The sequence below is a fragment of the Mastigoproctus giganteus genome, chromosome 7, assembly GCF_048544385.1.
Source record: "Mastigoproctus giganteus isolate SK-2022 chromosome 7, ASM4854438v1, whole genome shotgun sequence".
Taxonomy (NCBI): domain Eukaryota; kingdom Metazoa; phylum Arthropoda; class Arachnida; order Uropygi; family Thelyphonidae; genus Mastigoproctus; species Mastigoproctus giganteus.
In genome coordinates, this window is record NC_143581.1 from 107,702,650 (window position 1) to 107,726,301 (window position 23,652).

At 39.3% G+C, this 23,652-nt stretch overlaps 1 protein-coding gene across 1 annotated transcript in view; it reads left to right on the forward strand.

Annotated features, from left to right (window-relative positions):
- Positions 1–23,652, forward strand: part of ATP6AP2 (ATPase H(+)-transporting accessory protein 2) — a 109,765-nt gene that overhangs the window by 47,161 nt on the left and 38,952 nt on the right. The window contains exon 6 of the mRNA XM_090377069.1: positions 923–1,072. Coding sequence (XP_090233195.1) covers positions 923–1,072 — 150 coding nt within the window. The remainder of the gene's footprint in view (positions 1–922; positions 1,073–23,652) is intronic.

The window sequence follows — 23,652 nt, forward strand, 5'->3', positions numbered from 1 at the left end:
ACTAAGTAATACCTACAAAATCTCTATCTAAGTTACTTTAAACAAGTATCGTAAATAGGAATATAAAGCTACTCTATAAAATAAGTTAATATGCCAATTTAAGCTAATAAAACAGAAATAAATCAGAAAAAACTTCTCTGTTCCAGAAGCGGCAAAAAGCTACATCCGCACAGGCTACACTCGTTCTCAAACTCCTATTGAAATTGATATTGAAATTTGCACATCTCCAGTCCAAAGGACCTCCCCTTAATCTAAGGATTCTCTCATAATTATGGTTAAGGTTTTTCTCACCTCCTTTGCTGCCTCCCGTAATATGGTTGGATAGATTCAATCCACCGCAGGTGCCTTTTTTATGTTCAGCTTCAAAAATTTATCTTCCACTTTCCTTTCAGTTATCACAAAGTTGTTTAGCTCCATTTTAGAGTTTGATAAACTTCTGGAAATTTAGTTTAATAGTTAACCGTTAGGTTAATTCATTAATTCCATATTAATTCAGTTGTTGCTAATAGTTCATTAACAGAAGTGCACTTTGGTCGGTAACTTAATCAATTAATTCAAAATAATAAAATTGAATTGACAAAAGTAACACTGGATACTTTGCATGTCTTAAATGCTGTCCTTATAAATATGAGCATTGTTGTTATCATTTGCAAACGATATGATTTGTCCATTAGTTACTTCAGCAATTAAACAAACAGTATTTCAATTTAAAGCTTAGATCTCATAAGATAGCTATAAAATATAGTTCTGATACTGGAACTTCCCTCCTGTTTCCATTTTTTTCTCTTCTATTGTAAATTTCTTAAATTTAACATTGGAGGTGAAGATCATAATGCTATTATATTTATTTGCTATTCTTATAAATAAACTGTAGAATTCCTTGTTTCCAAGGTGACTTGTATTTAATTTCTTTCCTTTCAAGTTATCAGAAAACAAACATAAAATTAGAGATGGAGTGCCTGATGTATATTGGATTAGAATAAGTGGATTGCTCAGTCTTATTGATCAGTATGGAACTGAATCCTATCAGGTTAATGAGGGACTGCGACTTCTAAGGCAGATAATAGCAGAGGTAAGAAATTTCATAGTGTGTTTGTTAAAATTTAACTATTAAATATTATCTATCCTTAGAAATCAATAATGAAAATATTCACAATTTCTTTTAAATAATTGTTTAAACAGTTCTTACTTTTAAATAGCTCTGATGGAATTGAAACACTTTAAGGGCTTAAGCTTCAGGCTATGATAGAATTAGACAATGTATAAGTTAGTGCAAATGCACTAATTTTGCTAATTCAGAGTTTTCTGCATACTAATATGATGCATTTGCACTAACTTGTACATTCTCTGATAGAATTCTAAAAAAGTGAAATGCAGAGCTCAAAACTTCTAAGCGTTTTTAGAGTGATTTAGATCACAAGTTATATTTCATGTTAAATATTTAACATTGCAATAGTAATGAAATTGGAGACTAACACTGATCTCATACCAGAACTGAACACTATTACTTTGGTAATTGATTGGATAAAGTCCTTTGCCTTTATCCAATCAATCCTTTATTCTAGGACAAAAGAATTTTTGTGAGCTTTGGATTTCTAATAGTGAAAACAGTTTGTCTGTAGTTAGCTTTCTCATAATGTTGGATCTTAACTCTCAACTCTTGTCTAAAATTAGGGGCTTGCTGATATTCTTCATACTAACTGTAGTCTAGAACCTTGAATGTCTACACTAGATTATTCATTACTTTCTCTCCTCTAAGAAGGACACATAATTTGGAAGTGTCAGTAGATCAAGAAATATACTCCACAGAAAGTTTGTGCCATGTTGCACAATTTTAAACATCCATCACCTTTAATATGTAAAGAATCTTTTTAGGGAAGAGAATATCAAAGTATACCAATTTATAACTGTTAGCTAAATGATTTTGTGATAACTGAGAAGAAAGTGGGAGAGAAATTGTTGAAGCTAAAAGTAATCATGCCACCTGGGCTGATGGCATCTATCTAATTATATTAAAAGAAGCAGCAAAAGAGGTGAGCAAGGCTTTGATCCTAATTATGAGAGTGCCTTTGGATTCAGGGGCGGTGTCTGCAGATTGCAGGTGTGCAAGTGTCTCTCCTATTCACAAAGAGGTATCAAAGTGAAAATTGAATAACTACAGACCTGTAATCTTGACCTCTGTTCCAGGGAAAATAATGAAGTCTGTGGTTAAAGAAATATTGCAGGATTGCCTTCACAGGAATGGAGTTATGGATTTGTTATGGGGCAATCTTGTCTGAGAAGTCTGGTTAGCTACTGTGTTGCAGTAGAAAAAGGAACCGGATGTAAAAAATAATTTTGAAATCATACACAGTAAACTCTGTAAAATCCTGCATCTTTGGGTGTATTGTCGGTGTATGTGCATGGTGTATTGTCGATGATATATAGGAATTTTTCTAGCAGGGATAAGGAGGTGATTATTCCCTTGTATAAGGCAATGGTCAGGCCACACCTAGAGTACTGTATACAGGTCTGGAGGCCTCATTTCAAGAAGGATGTAAAGATGCTGTAACGAGTACAGAGAAGGGCAACAAGATTAGTGAATGGAACAAAGGGGTGCTCTTACGAAGAAAGGCTTAAGTTTTGCAAATTACACTGTCTGGGGACTAGGCACCAGTGAGGTGATCTGATAGAGGTGTATAAAGCCTTGAATGGTTTGAGCATGCTCAATGCTGATGGGATTCTTCCTCTTGCTCAGAATAATCACCTGAGAGGGCATAAATTCAAATTGAGAAAAGACAGATGTAGGATAGACGTGAGGAAATTTGCCTTTAGCCAGCATGTGGTTGGTTGGTGGAATAGATTTCCACCCCTTGTCGTGGAAGTTGATAGCCTAAATAAGTTTAAGGCTCAGCTGGACAGGTATTTCGAACGAACAGAGGGGTGAAGTGGAAGTGGTTATTTTTTATTTATTTATTATCATTTATTTATTTATTTTTTATTTTTTGGCTGATGCTGCATAAGCTTGCTTTCTTGCATCAAATGCCTCTACTAATGCTAATGAATAATTGCTGCTGATAATCAGATCAGGAGTGTTACTTCTGGTTGTCTCTCAAACACGCTGCTGTATAAAACAATCATCCAATAAATCCACAAAAGTCTTGCTAGTGTGTGAGTGACCAACCACAAGTTCCAGTCAATATCTGGGAAGTTAAAATCCCCAATTATAGGACAGTCTTATTTACTGGCCCATTTTATTTCTTCATACTGTTGTTTGTTGTGGCAGCATTTTGGAGCATTGTGGCAGGGGAAAGTCACTGCCATGGATAAAGGGGTAATGGAGTGGGAGAAGACAGAAGGCAGTTTTAAATGACCACCAATTCTTCTTGAACTAATGTTGTTAATGGAGTCTCCGAGGTTCAGTGCTCGGCCCCCTTACTGTTTTCATTGTTTATTAATGATATTGATGGAGGCATTAAGCTTATTGATTAAGTTTGCAGATAACACAAAAGGTGGAAAATGACAGGAGTTCTCCTGCAGCTAAAGGCAAATGAGGTTTAACATTGATAAATGCAAGGGCAGCAGTAATCTAAGAATAATACCAATTGAGTGTACTCACTTCAGGTTACTGTTTAGTGATCGAGGGGTAATTGTATATCTGACAAAGTTTTCTGAGCAGTGCAGACAGGCTGCTATGACAGCTCGTGTTTTTTCAATGATATACGGGAATTTTGCCAGTAGGGAACTTCGAGGTGATTATCCCATTGTATAAAGCAGTGTCCCTCCTGTGGTTTCCTCTGCAGGGGTGCCCCTGCAGAGGAAACCGTAGGAAACCCTCACACTTAAAATTCTTATTGTCCACTACCTTAGGTTTTACTTATCCTCCAAACTAAACTGTCACCTGCATGCTTCTTTCTAATAAAATCTTTCTTTCAACCTCCCTGTTGAACTCAGGTGACTCCAGGGTTCACCATGCCAGAGCCCCTTCCTTCTATGTCCACCCGACGTCTTCGTGGTCTGAATGGTAACTAGGGGTTGGTGGTGTTAAATGAGCTAAGTGGCTGGATGAAACAGCAGACCAACACGACATTACACTAACCTAACGCTCACTACTGCTCAAGGACCAACCTCAAGGTTGGTCCTTGAGGTTGTAACAGACATTCTCTCAGATATGCTAGACAAGCTGTACTTACTACCTGGAAGTCTAAATGCTGATGGAACTGATATTTGGGTGACATTCAAGTCGAGTGGATCCAATTTTGGCGGAGTCCAGACGGTCTGTGACAGCCAAATCCTCTGCTTGCACCTACATGATGGTGGGACTGTTAGTAATCCTGAGTATAACCTCCATGCACAAGCACACTGTGGTTGTGCTTGTGCATGGAGGTTCACCCAGGAGTGAACCAACGTAAGCAGGTGTCGAGGTGAGGCACCCACACCACATGGAGGAATGCCGCCCGTCTGTGTTACCAGGCAATACTAGGTGGTAGATGACTCATCAACTGGTGCAATACCACCACTTTGCTTATTGGAGGCTTGAAGTGGTGCAACCCATGTTTAGTCTCCAGAGCTAAGTTCTGGTCAACCCTTCCCCATCTCTTCCATCGTGCAGTATGATTGACTTTTGAGGTTATGATGAACATTGTGGCGAGATCCAATCTTTCTTATATTTCGAGGGTACAGCTCTAAAACGGTGTTTGCAGGCTGGCCGTTAGTTAGTACACCAGACCGAACTTATTGGTAACTCTTTAGGAGGCTTGCGACTCAGCTAGTTTATAATATTGCTACCTCTACTCTGCCAGACAGTGACTGGAGGGAGTCAGAGTAGTGTATATGTGGGGCATTGTTGAGGCCACGTTATGTCAAGGATCTGGGTATATCCAAAAATTATGTCCAAATCCATATCCATATCCAAAAATTTCATTACTTCATACAGCATGCCCCCCCCCCACTTTTTCTTACTATTGAATACACCATGAATTGTCATACTAATAGAGTAAGCTTATCTGCAAAAAAATCTAAACCTCCCAAACACTTCCTAGTTCACTTCACAAATATACGTGGTCTCAATTATAATCTCAATGGGCCCCGGGTGCCAAGCGATTGTGACAGTGATTTCACTGCGATTTTCAAAAGGTGAATTCTAGTTCTATTTTATGTTCTTCTCCTTAATAAATCCTTTTATTTAATAGCAGCTCTTTTTTTTTTTTTTTTTTTTTTTTCAAAAGTACTGATCGAGAGCAAGGAAGGAAAGTAACTTTTTTTTTTTTTTTTATATTTAATAAACTAACTCCATTTCGCTTGGTCACACCAGGCACTGCTCCTGCCTCCCCGTGGCAGGGCCACTAACCTTGTCAGGAAAGTTCATCTGCCAGGGGCTAAGAGTCCCTGGCAGATGCCATGGAACAAAATGTTTCCAACTTTAGGGTTGCCAAGCTGTCGGCCAGACACAGAAAGTGACTGTGATTCATCGCAAGCAAAGAGGTTGAAAACCAATCCCTCGGCGACAGACTTACCAGCATTCTTAATAATGCACTCACTGTCTGAACAGCCTCTCAGTAAGCTATTCCCCTTTCTAATTCCAAAACAACTGGAAAGTATTGCAGGGTCTCCCAAGACGGCTAAGAGACTGCAATCAGGGGACTTACTTATTGAAACTCTAAATTGCAGGCACTCTGAAAAATTACTAAAAAAGACAACTTTTGCTGGTGTTCCATTGAAAGTAACTCCACATGCAACCCTAAATACACCAAAGGGTGCAATATCTAGTTGGGACCTGATGAATGTGACTGAGGAAGAAATTAAAGAAGAGCTTCAGGAACAAAATGTAATTGCTGTAAAAAGAATTATGATAAAAAGAGACAATATTCTCACACCTACCAGAAATATCATTCTCACCTTTAACAGTCCAAGCCTACCCTCATCAGTAAAAGCTGGAAGCTACCCTCATCAGTAAAAGCTGGATATCTACTTTGCTGCACTCATCCTTTCATACCCAATCCGTTGAGATGTTATGAATGCCAAAAGTAAGGCCACTCTCAAATGACATGCAGAGGGAACCCAGTTTGTCCCAGTTTGGATCCTCCGATCACATTCAAAGTGATTGTTTGGTGAAAGAAATGATATGTCCCAACTGCAAAGGCAACCATCGTGCCTACTCTAAGGCATGTGAGAGGTGGAAAACGGAGGAAAAAATTAATTGTGAAATATAAAGTAGAAAAAAGAGTTAGTTATCAGGAGGCAAGAAAATTAATTGCACCCAGTATACCTAACTGTACCTATTGCCAGTATTGCAAAAAAAAAATCAAGCCATTGCCACACAACACAAGCCGATGTTACAGTTCCTTCAAACACATCAATCTCTGACTGGGCTCGGGCTGTCCTCTCTCAGCAACAGTCCAGTGCCATTAAGCACTCAGGCCAAGCAAATAATATGCCTCTCATAATACCAGCAAAATCTCAATCTCCGCCAGTGAATGCCACTACTACAAATAATGCTAGTTTGACTTCAAAAAAGATTATTCTGGACACATCGATGGATGCAGAGTACCCATCCAAACAGGAAGATCTGATTCTGGAAATATTTGCAGAAGAAGAGATGGACACTGGTTGCCTTTCCTTTCCAAAAAGAGATAAACCGAAGCCTGAATGCCATAAGACAGCCATGTCAGATACAGCTTCTTCTTTTAAATTCAAGTAATGCCTTACATTTGGCAGTGGAATTGCAGAGGCTTTCGTGGCAACATTGACAACATTCAATACTTAATTAACCGCTACTCTCCAGTTGGTTTCTGCCTGCAAGAAACCTATTTAACTCTTCAAATCTCCATTTCCATAAAAAAACTATTCCGATCTATGGAAGAGATCGGAATACATAAGATTCTGCTCATGGTGGTGTTGCCATTTTGATTAGCTCAAAGATTCCAGCTAGACAAATCGCTCTTCGAAGCCGTTGCTGTGCGTCTGATTACTCAGATCGCTTTAACAATTGTCTCAGTTTATCTTTCACCAAATCATACTTTCTCTTATAATGATCTTGAAGAACTTAACTTTTAAGACAGCTACCCTCCCCTGTCTGCTTGCTAGGGGATTTCAATGACCACCATCCTCTACGGGGATCATCTAAATTAGACAGACACGGCCGAATGATTGAAACTTTACTAGGAAAACAAAACCTCACTCTTCTTAATAGTGGCTCGCACACCCATATACAGTTACCTACTGGACAGACTTCCGCAATTGACCTATTGATTTGCTCCCCGATACTGTTTTCAGTCATGCAATGGTCCACTCTGGATGATCCCTTGGCAGTGATCATTTTCCAATTGTTTGTAATCTGTTGACTACACAACCACCATTACAACAGCCCTGCAGGAAATGGAAATTCTCTAAAGCCAATTGGGCCAAATTTCAGTCAGCAGTCACTCTTGACAAAAAAACTATTCAACTACAGCCCATAGATGAAGTTACTGATTATATTACATCCCGTCTTTTAGTTGCAGCTAAGTACCTTACTCCATTATCAAATCCCCAATCCCGACGGCATTTCAACTGCTGGTGGAACGAAGAGTGCACAAAAGCAAAGAAGGGAAAAAAAATAAAGCATTTAATTTATTCCATCGATCTCCAACCACAGCTAATCTAATTAGCTACAAGAAGCTAAGGGCAAAGGCATGTTACATTCAAAAGCAGGCCAAGAAAAATTCTTGGACTAGGTTTGCATCAACTATCAATAGAAACACTGACTCCAGACTAATATGGAAAAAATTTAGGCAGCTTTCTGGGAAGTTTCCAACTGTTCCTTCCCCAATTCTCTCCTGCAATGGGCTAGAACTCTCTGCTCCTCTAGATATAGCCAATGCCTTGGGCAGAACCTTTGCTCAAGTCTCGGCTGCATCAAACTACACTCCGAAATTCCTGAAAATTAAGGCCACCACTGACCTATCAACTTTCAAACCCACTATCACTTCCATATAATCAGCCTCTGCAATATTGTGAACTTTTACAGGCCATCAGAACAACACGAAACAGTGCCTCTGGGCCAGATGGCACATTATGTCATGCTGCAGCATCTCGATGACAAAAACTTACACTTCTAGTCTTTTTTTAACCAGATCTTCCTGGAAAATATTTATCCAACCTCTTGGCACCATGCTACAGTTTTGGCGTTTTTGAAACCTGGAAAAGATCCCTCCAGTCCTAATATTTACAGACCAATATCTCTGTCAAGTTGCCTTGGTAAAATTCTTGAAAAAATGATCCACAGTTGACTCGCCTGGATCATCGCCTGGATCAATTGTCAACGTGGCTTTCGCAAAAACAGGTCCTCCCTAGATCAGATGATCAAAGCGGAATCTGAAATTTGCAATGCCTTTGTGAAAAACAAACACCTTGTCATGGTCTCCATTGATATAGAGAAGGCACTTGATACTACCTGGCGGTATGGCATTCTCAGTGACTTATATAATCTTGGTCTATGAGGCAACCTGCCCATATTTATTAGGAACTTCCTCAAGAGCCGATCTTTCCAGATCAGATATCAAAATTCCTTTTCTGCTACATTCTCGCAGAAAAAGGAGTACCGCAAGGATCAGTTTTGAGTTCAACCCTGTTTGCCCTTGGAATTGATTCCATTACAAAAGAACTCCCAAATACTGTAGAGGCTTACCTTTACACTGACGATCTCTATTTTTGCCATTCTCAGAACATGAGATCTATCGAAAGGCAATTGCAGATGTCCCTCAATAAAGTACAAAAGTGGGCTGAGCTCAATGGATATCGTCTTTCCCAACAGGAAACAGTTGCAACCCACTTTTGCAGTCAACACAAATTGCATACAGATCCTGAACTTCGGATTTCAAATTCCACCATTCCGATTGCCAGCAATATGAAATTCTTGGGACTAATCCTGGACAGTAAGCTCAACTTGTTTGAGCATGTTAAATTAATACATACTGTCTGTCTTAAAAAGATCAACATGCTAAGAGCTTTATCTGCCCTCTCTTGGGGAGCAGATCGTACACCTTTGCTGCTCTTATATAGAGCACTGATTAGATCCTGTTTAGATTATGGTGCTCCAGTTTATGATTCTACCCGAAGGAGTGTGCTACACTGGCTGGATCCTATTCAACATAATGCACTGCGGATTGCAATTGGTGCATATAGGACATCTCCAACTCAGAGTCTATACATTGAAGCCCATGAGCCCCCTTTGCATCTTCATAGAAAAATGCTATTACTTAAATATACAGCCAAAATACAGACTTGCTCTTTGCATCCTATTCAGCCATACCTTTTTATTCAACCACTATTCAATCTCTACAGAAATAAACCAAGTAAAATACGATCGGCTGGCCTACGGCTCCTTGAAATATCTATCAGAGAATTGGAATGTTCCTCTCCACAATAGGCAACAGATAAAGAATTACTCTCATCCACCATGGACTACCTTTTCTCATCTGACCTGTGATACCTATTTTCTTCAATGGGGAAAGAATCATCTACCGGCACCGACTGTGCAACAACTCCATGCTAGCCACATTTAAACCTGTGCTGACTTCTTGCCGATATATACGGATGGTTCCAAACCTCTTTCAACTGTTGGAGCAGCAGCAGTGTTTCCCTCTGCTATCATATCAGCTTCTCTTCCACCTGAGTAGAGCAACTTTTCAGCAGTACTGTATGCAATACAATTAGCTCTAGAAAATTTGACTCTAGATCCTTCTGCAAAATATATAGTTTACACTGACTCTCTCAGCTCAATTAGAGCAATGAAGAATACCTCTCAAAAGAATCACCATATTTTAATGAAAATCAGGAGTTTGTTATTGCAGATTTATCATCGTCAACAACTAGTGAAGTTTTGCTGGATTCCAGCACATTCAGGCATAAAAGAGAATGAAGTGGCTGATATATCTGCCAAAAGTCCAAGTTTAGACCTAACATCTGTCCCTATTCCAGCACCCGATTATAATATCTTAATTCGAGCAGCATGCCATGCAGTGGACAGAGTTACGGGAAGAAGTGGTACTTACACGAATGAGAATAGGACTCACCTCCATCTACTAATGGGCGATGATCCTCATCTGTGTCCACACTGCTTAGAACATCTAACAGTCACACATATTCTGATTGACTGTCCACACTATCAACAACATAGAGCTGCAATACTTCAAAATCTGGCTAATCTCGAGAACCATTGACATTACATCATATCATTGGAGAGGACGCAAATGTTAACGAACTTTTCTGCTTTTTAAAACAAATTGGTGTATCATCTTTTATGAATAGGTTTCAGAACTGAAAATAATTTAAACTGCCTTCAATATTAATTATTTTAGGTGGTAGATGACTTTCATCAACCCGTGAAATACCACCACTTTGCTTATTGGAGGCTTGAAGTGGTGAAACCCATGTTTAGTCTCTAGAGCAAAGTTTCCGGCGTCCCTCCCCCCATACTTCTCCTTCAACCCATGCACGGTACTAAGTACTTTAGGTTTAGATACCTTTCGTGTTTGGGGTTTTCATAAAAAAAAAAAAAAATATTCCTACGAATAGGTGCACTATAGCCATAGCAGCTAATGCACCAATAAACAACCATACCCCCCCCCCCCCACACACTCTCTCTCTCTCTCTCTCTCTCTATACATATATATATATAATCTCAACGATGTCCATTTCCACTTAGTCTGCCAAACCCCATGTACTTTTTTTGACAGAATCTCAGTTATTGGTTGACTCAACTACTGCTCATCTCAGTTGCCCAAATTATTGGCTGTATGATTACTTTCTTCTCAAAGGTGGTAGTTGGGCATTTGTCTGTTCCGATATTCCCTGTCAGAGAATTGGTAATTCAGAATCTCCTCTTTTTGATCTTCTCTGGCTTAAAATCTCTCTCCCTCATTGTGTCAAATTAAAATTCATCTGTTGTCTTTACCGTTCTCCCAATTCCACTAATCACTTCGAGCTCTTTGACTTCCTCTCTTTGCAACTTGACTTTTTCCAGTCCAACTCTCCTAACAGTGAGGTAAGTTTCCTTGGTGATTTTACTGTTCACAACTCCAGCTGGCTTCTGTTTCCTAGTCACATCGACCCAACTGGTTGTGATGCTGAGGCTCTTGCAATTACTAATGACCTTGCACAGATTGTTCATTTACCTACAAGAATACCGCACAGCCAACACTCTTTATGTTTTTCTCACAAACAACTCCTCTAAGTACACGGTCGAAGTGAGTGGTCCTTTAAGCACCTCAGATCACAACTTGGTGATAGTCTCTTCTCCAGTGGAGCCTTTATCTCATGGCTATTCCCAACCTCGTATTGTTTGGCATTACAAGAATGCAAAATGGGATGACCTGCAAGATTTCTTTTCTTCTGTTCTTTGTTCGGATTACTGTTTCAAAACTTTTGATGTCAACGTTTGCTCAGATCGTGTCAGTGAAATTATTCTTGTAGGAATGGAATTCTTTATTCCACATTCCACTTTAAAATCTCTTCCTTTATCTAAACCTTGGTTTTCCAATAAATGTGCTGAGGCTGTTCAAGAGAAGAACGTTGCATATTATAATTGGCTTGTTTCCAATTCTTCATTTCATTTTCTGCCTTCACTAAAGCTCGCAACAATTGTAAAGCAGTTATTAATCAGTCCAAATTAGACTTTGAACAGGCTAAGAGTAGAAAACTTGCTTCTTGCCCTAATGGTAGCCGAGCATTCTGGTCTCTTGCCAAAGCTGTTGGCTGCAACTTTTGCCCATCCCTGCTCCCACCATCTGTCAAAACTAGATGGTTCTGTTGTCACTTCAGCCAAGGATAAAGCTGACCTGCTAGCATCACATTTTTCTTCCAACTCATGTATTAATGATTTTGGTAAAACAGTTCCCACCATTACTAACACACTCCATTCAATGCCTCCTGTGGTCTTCCGTCAAAAGGATGTCAGAAGGAATTTTACGAATCTTGATGCTAAGAAAGCTCCAGGTTCTGATGGTTATTTCTCAAAACGTGTGCCCCTGAACTTACTCCTGTTCTTTGCCACCTTTTTTCACTTTCTTATTTCAAAGGTGTTTTTCCTTCTGCTTGAAAATTTGCTGATTATCCAGCCAGTTCCTAAAAAGGGTGACAAATCCTTCCCATTGCAATTACTTCTACTCTTTCTAAAGTAATGGAGAAATCAATTAACCACGAACTCTTAAACTACCTAGAAACCTTCCATCTAATCAATGATTGCCAGTATGGATTCCGTCAGTGTCAATCCACTGGCGATATTCTCGCTTATGTTGACCATTTATGGAAAAGTTAGGTGAAACAAGCAGTTGCTCTTGACTTCTCAAAGGCTTTTGATCATATTTGGCATAAAGGTCTTCTAAACAAGCTTCCATCTTATGGTTTGTAAACTGTTTTTATAATTGGTTATCCAATTTTCTCTCTGATCGCTCACTGAGGGTGATGGTAGATGACTGTCTTCTAACTTCACTAATGCTGGTGTCCCCCAAGGTTCAGTTCTTTCCCCCACTATTTTCCTCTTGTATATTAATGACCTTCTATTGACTGGAAATCATATCCATAGTTTTGCCAATGACAGTACATTGCATTCCACTATCCATTTTGAGAAAACTTGCCCTTCTCAATCAGCTTCAACTTCTCGAATATCTTCTGCCAATTCCTTAAATGCCGATCAGGCATTTAAGGAATTGGCAGAAGATATTCGAGAAAAGGATTCTCCTGCTCCTATACTTATCTTTGGTGACATTCCAATTTCTAGGGAAATTGATATATCTCTTTTGGGGATTACCTTGACTTCTGATCTCTCTTGGCACAAGCACATTACAAATATTGCTTCCTATGCATCTAAAAACTTGGTTTTCTCTCTTGCTCTCAGCATTACTTTTCTTTCAAACTTCTGTTCACTCTGTACAAATCGCAAATCTGCCTTACCATGGAATATTGTTCCCACATCTGGGGGGTGGGGGTGCCCCCAAAACCTCTCTCAGGCTTCTTGATTCTATTCAGAAGAGGGCAGTTAGGTTAATTAATGACTCATCTCTAACAGAGTGTCTCCACTTGCTGTCTCATAGATGTACTGTTTCTGCTGCATGCCTTTTCTACAGGTACTTCCCTGGGCACTGTTCTTCTGAATTGGCTTCTATAATTCCCACTATCTCTCTCTCTCTTTCAAAACAGTCTGAACACGTGCCGCCACCAGCCAACATCCATTTACTGTCCAACTTGAAACTCACAGAACCAACTTTTCATCTTCCTTGTTTATTCATTGAACTGCCGTTTTCTGAAACAACCTTCCTTCATACGTATTTCCTGAAATTTACGGTCTACAGAAGTTCAAGTCTAATGTCAACAAATATCTTCTTTCGTCTTCTCAACCTCTAACCCAAGCACGGTACTAAGTACTATAGGTTCTAATACCTCTTGTGTTTGGGGTTTTCATAAAAAAAAAAAAAAAAAAACTAATCCACATTATCTGTCTTTACAAGTTTATATTGTGACACACTGCTACGACGCAGAGTTGGGGGGAGGGACCCAGGTGCTTCTTGACAAGCAGCACTATACACTATGTATAAAGCAGTGATCAGACCATATCTTGAGTACTGCAAACAGGACTGAAAACCTTATTTTAAAAAGGATGTGGATCTATTGGAACAGGTGCAGAAAGGAGCAACCAGTTAAGGACACAAAAGGTAGATAACTCTTACCAAAAAGTCTTCAGTTCTGCAAATTGCAGTACTTGCAAAGTAGGCATCTGCAATGACTTGAAGTGTTGTAAGACTTGCATTGAAAAAACTAAATGCTGGGGGTATCCCTACTCTTTCTTTGATAATATATATAAGGCAACATAAAACAGCAACACAATAATAAATAAAAAAAATATCAATTATTACATCAAATACATCAGTTAAGATTCAGTCTTAAAAAAATGTCACCCCAAACTTGGATAGAATTTACTACCTTCAACGACATGCATTAATGCTGCCCTCAAAGACGTGGAACAAAAGCATATTAAAAAATGGAATACACTCATTCAAAAAATATAACCCCCCCCCCACACACACAGAATTCCACCGTTAATATTTCATCACGAACCTTCACTACCACTGAGCTTTCAGGACTGGAACATGGGTTTAACTTCGCTATAAGGGGCCATCATTATCCCATAAAAGATTGCAGCATAGAGTTACAAACTAAACTCGAAAACCACCCCAATAAATGGCGAATCATGCACCAAACCAACGCCATTATCAATTCAAAACTCGTCCCCCAACTCAACATGAAAAAACAACTATTAGACATACAAAAACTACGGAATATTCCAAACATTATTATACAAAAAGCTGACAAAGGTGATACAATTGTAATTCTAGATAAAAGCACCTATATCAACAAAATGGAACAGATCCTTTCCGACCAAGACACCTATAAAATTGATAACGCATACAATATTTCTAAACTTAAGAATAAACTATGTTATTCTAAGGAGACTAAGATCAAATAAAGAAATTAATTTACACACATTACAGCAAATCGGTATACATAACAACATCCTCCCACATATGTTTGGCATCACCAAATTACACAAACCTGGCCACCCCCTAAGACCAGTAGTTTCCTTTAGCAAATCTGCCTTTGCCAACCCATCCTCCTTTTTAGTAAAAATTATATACCCCATCACAAGATTCTCAAAATTCAAAGTTAGTAACACTAATCAAGCATTTGAAAAAATAAATACTACCATAATTTCCAGTGGAGACATCTTAGCGTCTTTTGACGTAGTTTCTTTATATACAAATGTACACTTACCATTTACACTACGAGCCGTACGAGAATTCCTAATGACAGACAATACTTTAATCAATTGCACCTCTCTCTCCATCAACAATATCTTAGAACTTACAATAAAGAATAAATAAAAAATATAATTGGCAACATAAAGTTAAATTGAAAAAAGGATTGTTATTGCATAGATGAGCATTTTCTTTTAACCAGAGAGTAATTGTGTTGAAACAAAATACCATCTGGTGTTGAAATGGGTAGTTTGAATAAATTTAAGGAAGAATTAGACACATTATTAGAGGGGATAGAAAATGAGGTGGATAATTTTTTTTTTTTTTTTTTTGCTAATGCTGTATAAGCTTCATTTCCTTGTATCACAAAAAAGGGAAAATAAGTTAAAAGGTATTCTGAATTTATTGCTGAACTCCTGAAATACTAGTGGAATGACTTCAGAAAGTTAAATAGGCATAGTTTTTTTTTTTTCAGTTGCAGTACAGTAAATAAAAAAAATAAAAATAAAGGAAAAAATCTGTCAGCAAATTCAGTGAGCAAAATAATTCTTCTCGAGTTGGCATAGCTCTCAAAATTATAATTTGGGGCACTTCTAAAATCAAAACTTTTAAAAGTACTATAACATGGTTGCAGATAAAAGCATTTAGGCTGTTTCCAAGTGGAGGCAGCCTAACTAATTTACTCTATTTGATAAGTGGAGTAAACATTTTTGAGTAAATTCAGTCTGAGAAACCACTGATATATCAGTTTTTTGCAACTGAAATGGCAGCAGAGGTTTTGCTATTCAAGAAATAAGCACTGAAAAGATTCTTTGCTGTCCTGCAACTACAGGATAATCCATAATTAGATCCCAGTTTTCAGTATTGAAATACTCTGTTATTATTGACAAAGTTTATTTTTGTATTACAGTACCCATGCTGTTATGTTTGTTATTTTGGTTTTTAGGAGCATTAGCAACTAAGGCCATATTGCTCTGGGATATGCGGTGGTCATTCCCTGACCCTTCCGCATCCTCCGTATTTGGTGGTGACGGGCTCGAACCCCGGTCTAATCAAGAAGCGTGTGCTACGCACTGCTGCTCCTTCCCACCTGGCTATGGAGTCGCAGTACCCTCGCTAATCCAGATTAATTGGGGGGAGTGGTCATCCAAATTAAGCGATAATCTGGATTGGTGAAGCCTGGATTAGACCGGATGAAAAACAGGGGTTGCAAGGGGAGGTGGTGTACAGTATCCTCCCTCCCTGCCAAGGGGAGGGGGGGCTAGAGTGTCCTGCTGAATTGCCAGTATGGCATTTTTCAGCAAGCTGCAAATTAACAAATCTGATGGTCTCAGCACAGGCACAGAAGTTCCGGTCTACACACAAGGTCAGCAAAAACACAGCAGGATGCTGAGGAGCTGCAGATCTCAGTCATGGAAGTGAGTATTGTCCAAATTGGTCAGGTCCAAAATTTCTATACATGAGAAAGGGTCCCATCCATGGTGTGCTTATTCAATCTAATGGATGGTGTCAAGATCAGTGGTGCAGTATTAAGTGGAAAAGTGGGAATAGTACCTGCCAGAGTACTATTTAAAATTACTGGTGTACATTCGGGTTCAATTTAATGGCATCAAACTTGATGACACAGACATGCAAGAAGTGCAGGTTCCATCCTAGAAAGGAGTCTAGTTCCAAAGGTGTCATCAGACACCATTACTGGGTTCTAGAGGAATTTTCAGGCTTTCAGTTTAGTAGTTGCACCAGCTTCAGAATCTGGCAATGTTACCCAGTTTGAATTATGATCAGCATATTTTAGGATTGCTTGGGTCTCCTATGGTATCTGTTTATGTTGATGGGGTTGCCACTCATAGGGATATGGTTGTGGAAGGGTTCTTTGCTTGGTGAAGAGTTCCTGGGCAAAAGTGGAGAAGGCACAGTAATGCTCGTCATTCTCTAATAGGTGTCTTTCTTGTCCTTGCAGAAGATAATGAATTTGGGTAATTAAGTTGCATCTAAGGTCCTCATAGTGTGTGGGCACTTGTACATCAAATGATCCCTTGTTTCTTGAGACCCACAATTGCAGAGTGGGTTATCCGTTATGTGAAAGGCAGCCAGTTTTGTTCTAATAAAGTCATGTCCCATCAGGAGAAACATAGTTTGAAGGCCTGGAGAAAACCAGATCGGGTATTTAGGATACACTGTTTGGTCATCCAGGATAAATTTTATTTATGGCGCCCTTCGTGGACTCAGCCCATCTATGTTGCCAAATTTGAGTTAGATGAATGCTTTTTCTCAGCCTTCCACAGCTGAATCCACTGTTAAGTGGATTCAGCATGAAGCCTAGGATTGTGTCCATTTTACCCTTGGAGAGTTAGTGGAGAAGGCCAGTATGTACAATTTCCAAGTCTAAAGGAAGCACATCTGCAGGGCATGAGTTGTTGAAACTGTACGGCATGCACTGGTTATTGTTAGAAGGATAGAGCACTGTATGATTTCAATTTTACATCTGTTAACAACCATCTGCATTTTGGAGAACTGTGCCCCGTAGGCATAGGTGACGGTGGGGATGACGACTGCCTTATAGAAGGGTGCCATGGTGCTCTTCTTGAGGCCCCAGTCCCACTGGATCATCCGGGCCACAAGGGCAGTGTAGTTAGTAATCTTCTTATGAATATGGATCAAATGTGGTAGAAAGGATAGATTTTTATCTAGGACTACTCCTAGATATTTCAGTTGTGGTTGCAGTTTGATGGTAGTACCCTGTACTATCTTTATTTGTGGCAGTCTCCTTCTAGCATACCTTTCAGCAGCACAGAACAGGTCTTAGCAGCTGTGATGCTTAGCTCGTTGTGGAAGTCCCAATTTTGCCAGAGCACGGTTTGTATGGGCTTCCAGGAGTGCCCTAGAGTCTGCCCCGAGCATAAGGATCAAATCATCCATCTAAGCCTGCACTGAACCTTCTGTCGTCAATATTTAAAAAGTCATCCAACACATAATTCCACAGCAAGGGCCCCAGTACCGAGCCCTGCAGACATCCCTGGTGCAGTTACCTTGTTACTTGACTGTAGAAGGTTTTGACCATGATATATCTGTTTGGTAGATAAGATTTGATACAGTTGTAGAGGTTTTCCGGTATCTTTGCATGTTAGAGACAACTATGGACACTGAGCCACCATAAGGCATCGAATGCTCCGGCAAAGTCCATGGAGATGATCAGGAAATATTTTGATTCTCAGTTTCTGGCTGCTGCAATAATATTCTGCAGTGTGTCAGCAATAGATTTGCCTGTCTTAAAGCCATATTGATTTGATGCCGCAAGCCCTACAGACCCAGTGCACATCTAGTCTTGATCGAAGGAGTTGTTCCAACACTTTACTCAGGACAGACAGCAGGGCAATAGGTCTATATGACTCTGGTAGCTCCTTTGTTTTGCGTGGATTCTTTAATATTAGATGAACTCTCGCCATTTTCCAGTCTATAGGAAATTTCCTGTAGTTAGGCAATGGGTGTATAGGTCCAGTATTAGTTTAGGTTCGTATTCAATCGCTTTTTTGATTTCTATTCGAGAAAGAAACTTTCATGTGTCTTCTTGTTTCTTATCCTGCAAGCAGTGGCAGCAAGCTCTTGTGCAGTAAAAGGCTGTTCTTTGTCCATGGTACTGTAGCAGGCATTTTCTATTTCCAGTTGTTGCTGCTCAGGTGTATGCCCCATGTCTGGTCTCTTGAAGGTAGTTTCCAAGATGTTGCTTATAAAGTCCTGCTAAATTGTTGTCATTGACTGTGCAATGTTCTTGTAGAGGGGATGACCTCTCTCAGGGGAAACTTGTTTGTGGTTACCCTATAGACCACTCCCCATGGTTCCAAGTTTCCAAACCATGGGGTTTGCCTGATCATTGCAGTGTGACCATTCCTTGCTTTCCTGTATTGGTCCCTTAGGTATTCAACTTCATCTTTGGGCCAGGACCTTGCTCTCTGAAAGCTGCACCTTCTCCAGTTGACCTCACTTCTTAGGGTCTGCAATTCTCGGGACCACCATGGCACAGCACCTGGAACAGGATTTTTTTTCGCTTGATGGCAGTAGTGGCAGCAGCGAAAACAATGCCCTTGACTTTATGTTTGTGGGAATCCAAGTCAATGTTGGTTATGGTGTCAGTTCAGAGAGCAGCAGCTGACGAGGAGTCCCTGAACAGTGGCCAGTTTGCCTTTTGTATGAAAAAACGTAGCTGCATGTTGAAACCGAACTACCTAGAGCTAGTAGTTAGTGTGGTGTCCAGCAGATGTTGAGTATCGCTGTGTTTCCCTCGAAATTTTAAAATATCCCGCGGCACCCCTGTGAGTTTGCTGCATTGCCCTGGGATGCCACGGCACACAGTTTGGGAACTGCTGCAAGAGAGGAAGAAAAGGTTCTGAGAGTTATAATATAGGCAGATATGAAGTTTTCTAAATAGTGTAAATAGGCAGCCAGGAAAGCCCATAGTGTCCTATTGATGATTTATCAAACATTATCCTGTAGAGATATGGAGGGCATAGGCTCACTGTATAAGGCAATTGTAAGACCTCATTTGGAATACTGTGTTCAAATATGGAGACCTCATCTGAAAAAATACATTGAGCTTCTTGAAAGGGTTCAAAGATGAGTAATTCACATGTGAGATCAGCAAAGGAGCAATCTTACGAGGAGATGCCGATTATTTGGGCTGTGGAGCCTGGCAACCAGGCACCTTAGAGTTGACATGATTAAGGTTTATAAGGCTCCGAGAGGGATTAGCAAAATGGATGAAGGTGGAATTTTCATTGTTATAGAGTGTTCCCTAACACATGGGCATAAATTCAAATTACATAAATTCAAATTTCAAAGGGGTTTAGACTTGATTGTAGGAAGTTTTATTTTAGCCGTTGAGTAATTTATTGCTGGAACAGGTTGCTTTCATGGGTAGTTGAGGCTGACAGTTTGAATAAATTTAAAGGTCAACTGAATTAAAAAATGATTAATAATTAAAAAACCTATTAAAAATGATTATTATTATTAGCCATATGGTGCAAGGAAGCCCGAGGCCTTTTGCTGCACCAGCCTAAAAAAAATTTGACTTACTGAGAGAGAGAGAGAGAGAGAGAGAGAGAGAGAGAGAGAGAGAGAGAGAGAGAGAGAGAGAATGTCAGAAATAAAAGGGAATCACCAAGAAAGAGAAGAATGATGATATATCTAGCTCCAGACCCTGGGTATGCCAAGCTCATACTCACCAGATGATAACAAGGAAAGTGTAAAAAAATTGCTAAAGCACACTAACATTGGAAAGTTCTCGTGTTTGCTAACAGTCATTAAATATACTACTGCAACAAGTTCTAAAAAAATTAGACTGTTGGGCTGAGAAATGGCTGTTGAAGTTTAACATTGACAAATTTAACATTTGTCAATGTTAAACAGCTCATGGGGTTTTGTCAATATATTTTGTCGATATACAAGAACTTTGCTAGCAGGGATAAGGAGGTAATTATCAGTTTATACAAGGCCATGGTTAGGCTGCATCTTAGATAATGCATACACATCTGCTGAAACTGATGCAGAGAAGTGCAATGACATTGGTGAAGAGAATGAAAGTGTGCCCTTACCAAGAAAGGCTTCAGTTTGAAACTAAGCACCTGCAAGGAGATCTGATTGAGGTGTTTAAGGCCTTGAAAGGATAGAGTAAGTGCAGTGCTGATGGCATTGTTTCTCTTGCTGGACTACACATGAGGAAGCATAAATTCAAATTAAGGAAGGGTGGTTGCAGGATAGATGTGCGGAAGTTTGCCTTCAGCAAGCAGGTAGTTTATTGTTGGAACAAGCTTTCCATGTATTTGTTTGTTTCCATCACTTGGTTTCTTCAAAAATCATGAAAGAAAATTTGATTCTTCACAAATGTTTATTTTGGTAGAATTTGTGCACTGAAATTATAACAAAATGCTACTTTCTTTTATATTTAAAAAGGCAGTGTGGTAAAAAGTTACTAAACACTCGCCTCTCATTTTAGAAACTGATCTACAATCTGTAAAATTTTAAATTCTTTGGTTTTCTTGCAGAGCTTTCTATTATATAATTCCTCTTCCACATCCTGCAATAGTCAACTATCATGTTGACATTCCACCTCCCCTGGTACCTCATCTCCATGTCTTTTGTTCTCAACAAAAGAATCCAGAATCCTTCAGGTCTGTTGTTAAGACATTCTCAACAGCAGACCTGAAGCTAATTGGTGCTTATTTTCCTCTTTTATTTATTAATAATTCCCTCAATCTTGGTCCCTCTTCAATTTTTGAATTTGAAGTCCAACAAAGAGTATCTTGTTTTAGCTTCTCTTGGATAGATAGGAATTTAGCACAGAGTTAATTGAAGCAGGGACCTTCCTGAGGTAGTCTTCACAGACTTTCTTCAAACCCAGTTTGATGTGCAAGGCTGGAAAGAGGAAAGTTTTGGAGTTTACAAGTGGTTTATGAACTATGTTCAGGCATGTGAACAGGTGAAGTTTTTATGGCTCCAGCAAATAGAGAAGTTTTTGCTTTTTTATTAACTTAAATTGGCATATTAATTTATTTTTTAGAGTTGCTTTATATTTCTAGTAACAATACTTTAGTTTAGATTGAATGTAGATAGAGATTTTGTAGGTTATTACTTAGTATTGGTAAGGGTATCAAATCCACGTGTGGACAGGTTTTGCAGCTCCCCTGAACAAAAAGTTTTTAATTATACTTAGCCGCTTTATTTTCTATAAGTAGCTTATAGACCTAGTCAAGCTCCGTGGTTTATTTTGAATTTAGATAGCGCGATTTGGAAAGTAAATAATACCTCGTGTCCGTAAATTAACCGTTTTAACTTGCCACCATTATTATAAGATACAAAGTGTGCTAGCATAAGGTTTAACACAAAACTAGATAGGGAGTATAGTAGTATAAATTAATCAGTAAAATTTATTAATCTTATTAAATTTCATTGTCAATTGAATTGTACTTTTTTAACTAAATAAATATAGCGACCTAGTTATTACAAACGTAACATCATAAATTAATACATATAAGTTGACAGGGGATAAGAAAGTCATATAACGTAACTCGGAGATAATATTTGATACCAAAATAGATATATATATATATATATATATATATATATATAGTGTTATAACTGCATTGGGATATAGGTTTAGGGTTATATTTTCTATTGGAATTTTATTGAACTTGAATAGAAATCATGACTCAGACCAGAGCAGCAAAGCAAAAGGCTCAAACTAGTGGAAGTGCTGTGGCTCAGGGGAGAACTGAGGGGGGGGGGGGGCAGTTGTCCTCTGAATCACAGTCGATTGAAATACACTGCTTGTTTGATGTTTGTGGAGCAATCAGGAACAGGACATGATATTGCCAAGGGGAATGTCTTTGTGTGTGCGCGATGTAAGGAGTGCGAGGAAATTGGGCACCAACTCGGCATTGTTGTGAGAGCTTAAAGGACAGGGTGGATGCCCTCAAAGGATTTAAATTGAGGGCCCATCAAGCTCTCACTGCCCATATCAATGCCAGAGCTTGCACTTGAACATCACGCAACACAGCAGCAAACCCCTAAGGCAGAATGTGCTGATCCCAAAGGAACTAGTTGTTGTAGGTGACTCTATTGTTAGGGAAACCAGGAACATATTGTGCAAAAAGGATAGATGGAACAGGACCAGGGTATGTCTGCCAGGGGCAAAGGGTGATATTGTTGTACATGTTGACAATAATTATATTAAGAGTAGGAGACAGCAGAATTAACAAGTACAGGTCACTGTTGAATAAAAGCCATGAATTAGGGTTGAATTTTAGTGTCTGCAATTCTGCCCAGACACGATAGGAGGGAGTATACGATGAGAACCTTGTCAATCAATTTGACCCTGGAGAGACTGTGCAAGACTCAAGGGGTAGAATTTTTCTCAGCCTGGCCTGTGCTTGTTAACAGGAGAAACTGCTTCTACTTCTGTTCCAGGGATGTTTGCAGGGTGATACAGTGTGTCAACATCTCGCCAGATTAGCTGACATCCAGAATCGCTGCTGAGACTGAATCTACTCTCTTCAGTAAAGAGTACCTTAAGTAAAGATTCTGTGGCTGTAACCTTGAGAAATAGTGTTGGTCCTTAAGTTTTGCACATCAGTGTACATCAGAACAATTATCTCCCCACCTTTACTGTATATGTTGGAAGTCTGGGCCTCAGCCACCCAAACAACTAAAAAGCCTCTCATTGCATCTAAATATTCGCTACCGAAATGGGCCAATTTGAAATCTAATCTGCCGCCACAATCTAGAAAAACAGCATTAGCAAATGCAGTGGTGGTTTCCCATCTCTCCGAGCTTATTGATTCCCAAAGGTTGGTCATCACAGTGAAAATGGTTGCAGGATTTATCTCCAGGCCATCCATATGGGATACATGCTGCCGGAGAATCCCTATCTCTGCCTTGTGAACTACTCCTAGGCTGGCTGCCTGGAATTCGAGACTTTTCCTAACAGATTGATTCCTCCCTTTTCAGATGCTCTCCCAGGTCTACAAACTTGATGCTGATCTTAACAAATTTGCATGTAATAAACAATATAGAAAGAAGGTGCATTCCATGCAATGACATTAGTTGGATTGAGTTTTTTTTTGTTTACTTCACGTTATATGTCTTGGCATTGTTAACCCCTGGCCTGCATGCAATGACAGGTTGATTTTAACATTAAGTTCTCTGTAACATCTTTTGTTAGTTTGTGATAAAGATTCTCTCTCTCTCTCTCTCTCTCTCTCTCTCTCTCTCTCTCTCTCTCTCTCTCTCTCTCTCTGTGTACAAGTAACATGCCTATGTTACTTGATGATGGTATATCAAGCTTAATGTCCAAGTTTGCAGACGATACAAAGGTTGGCAGGGTTTTCAA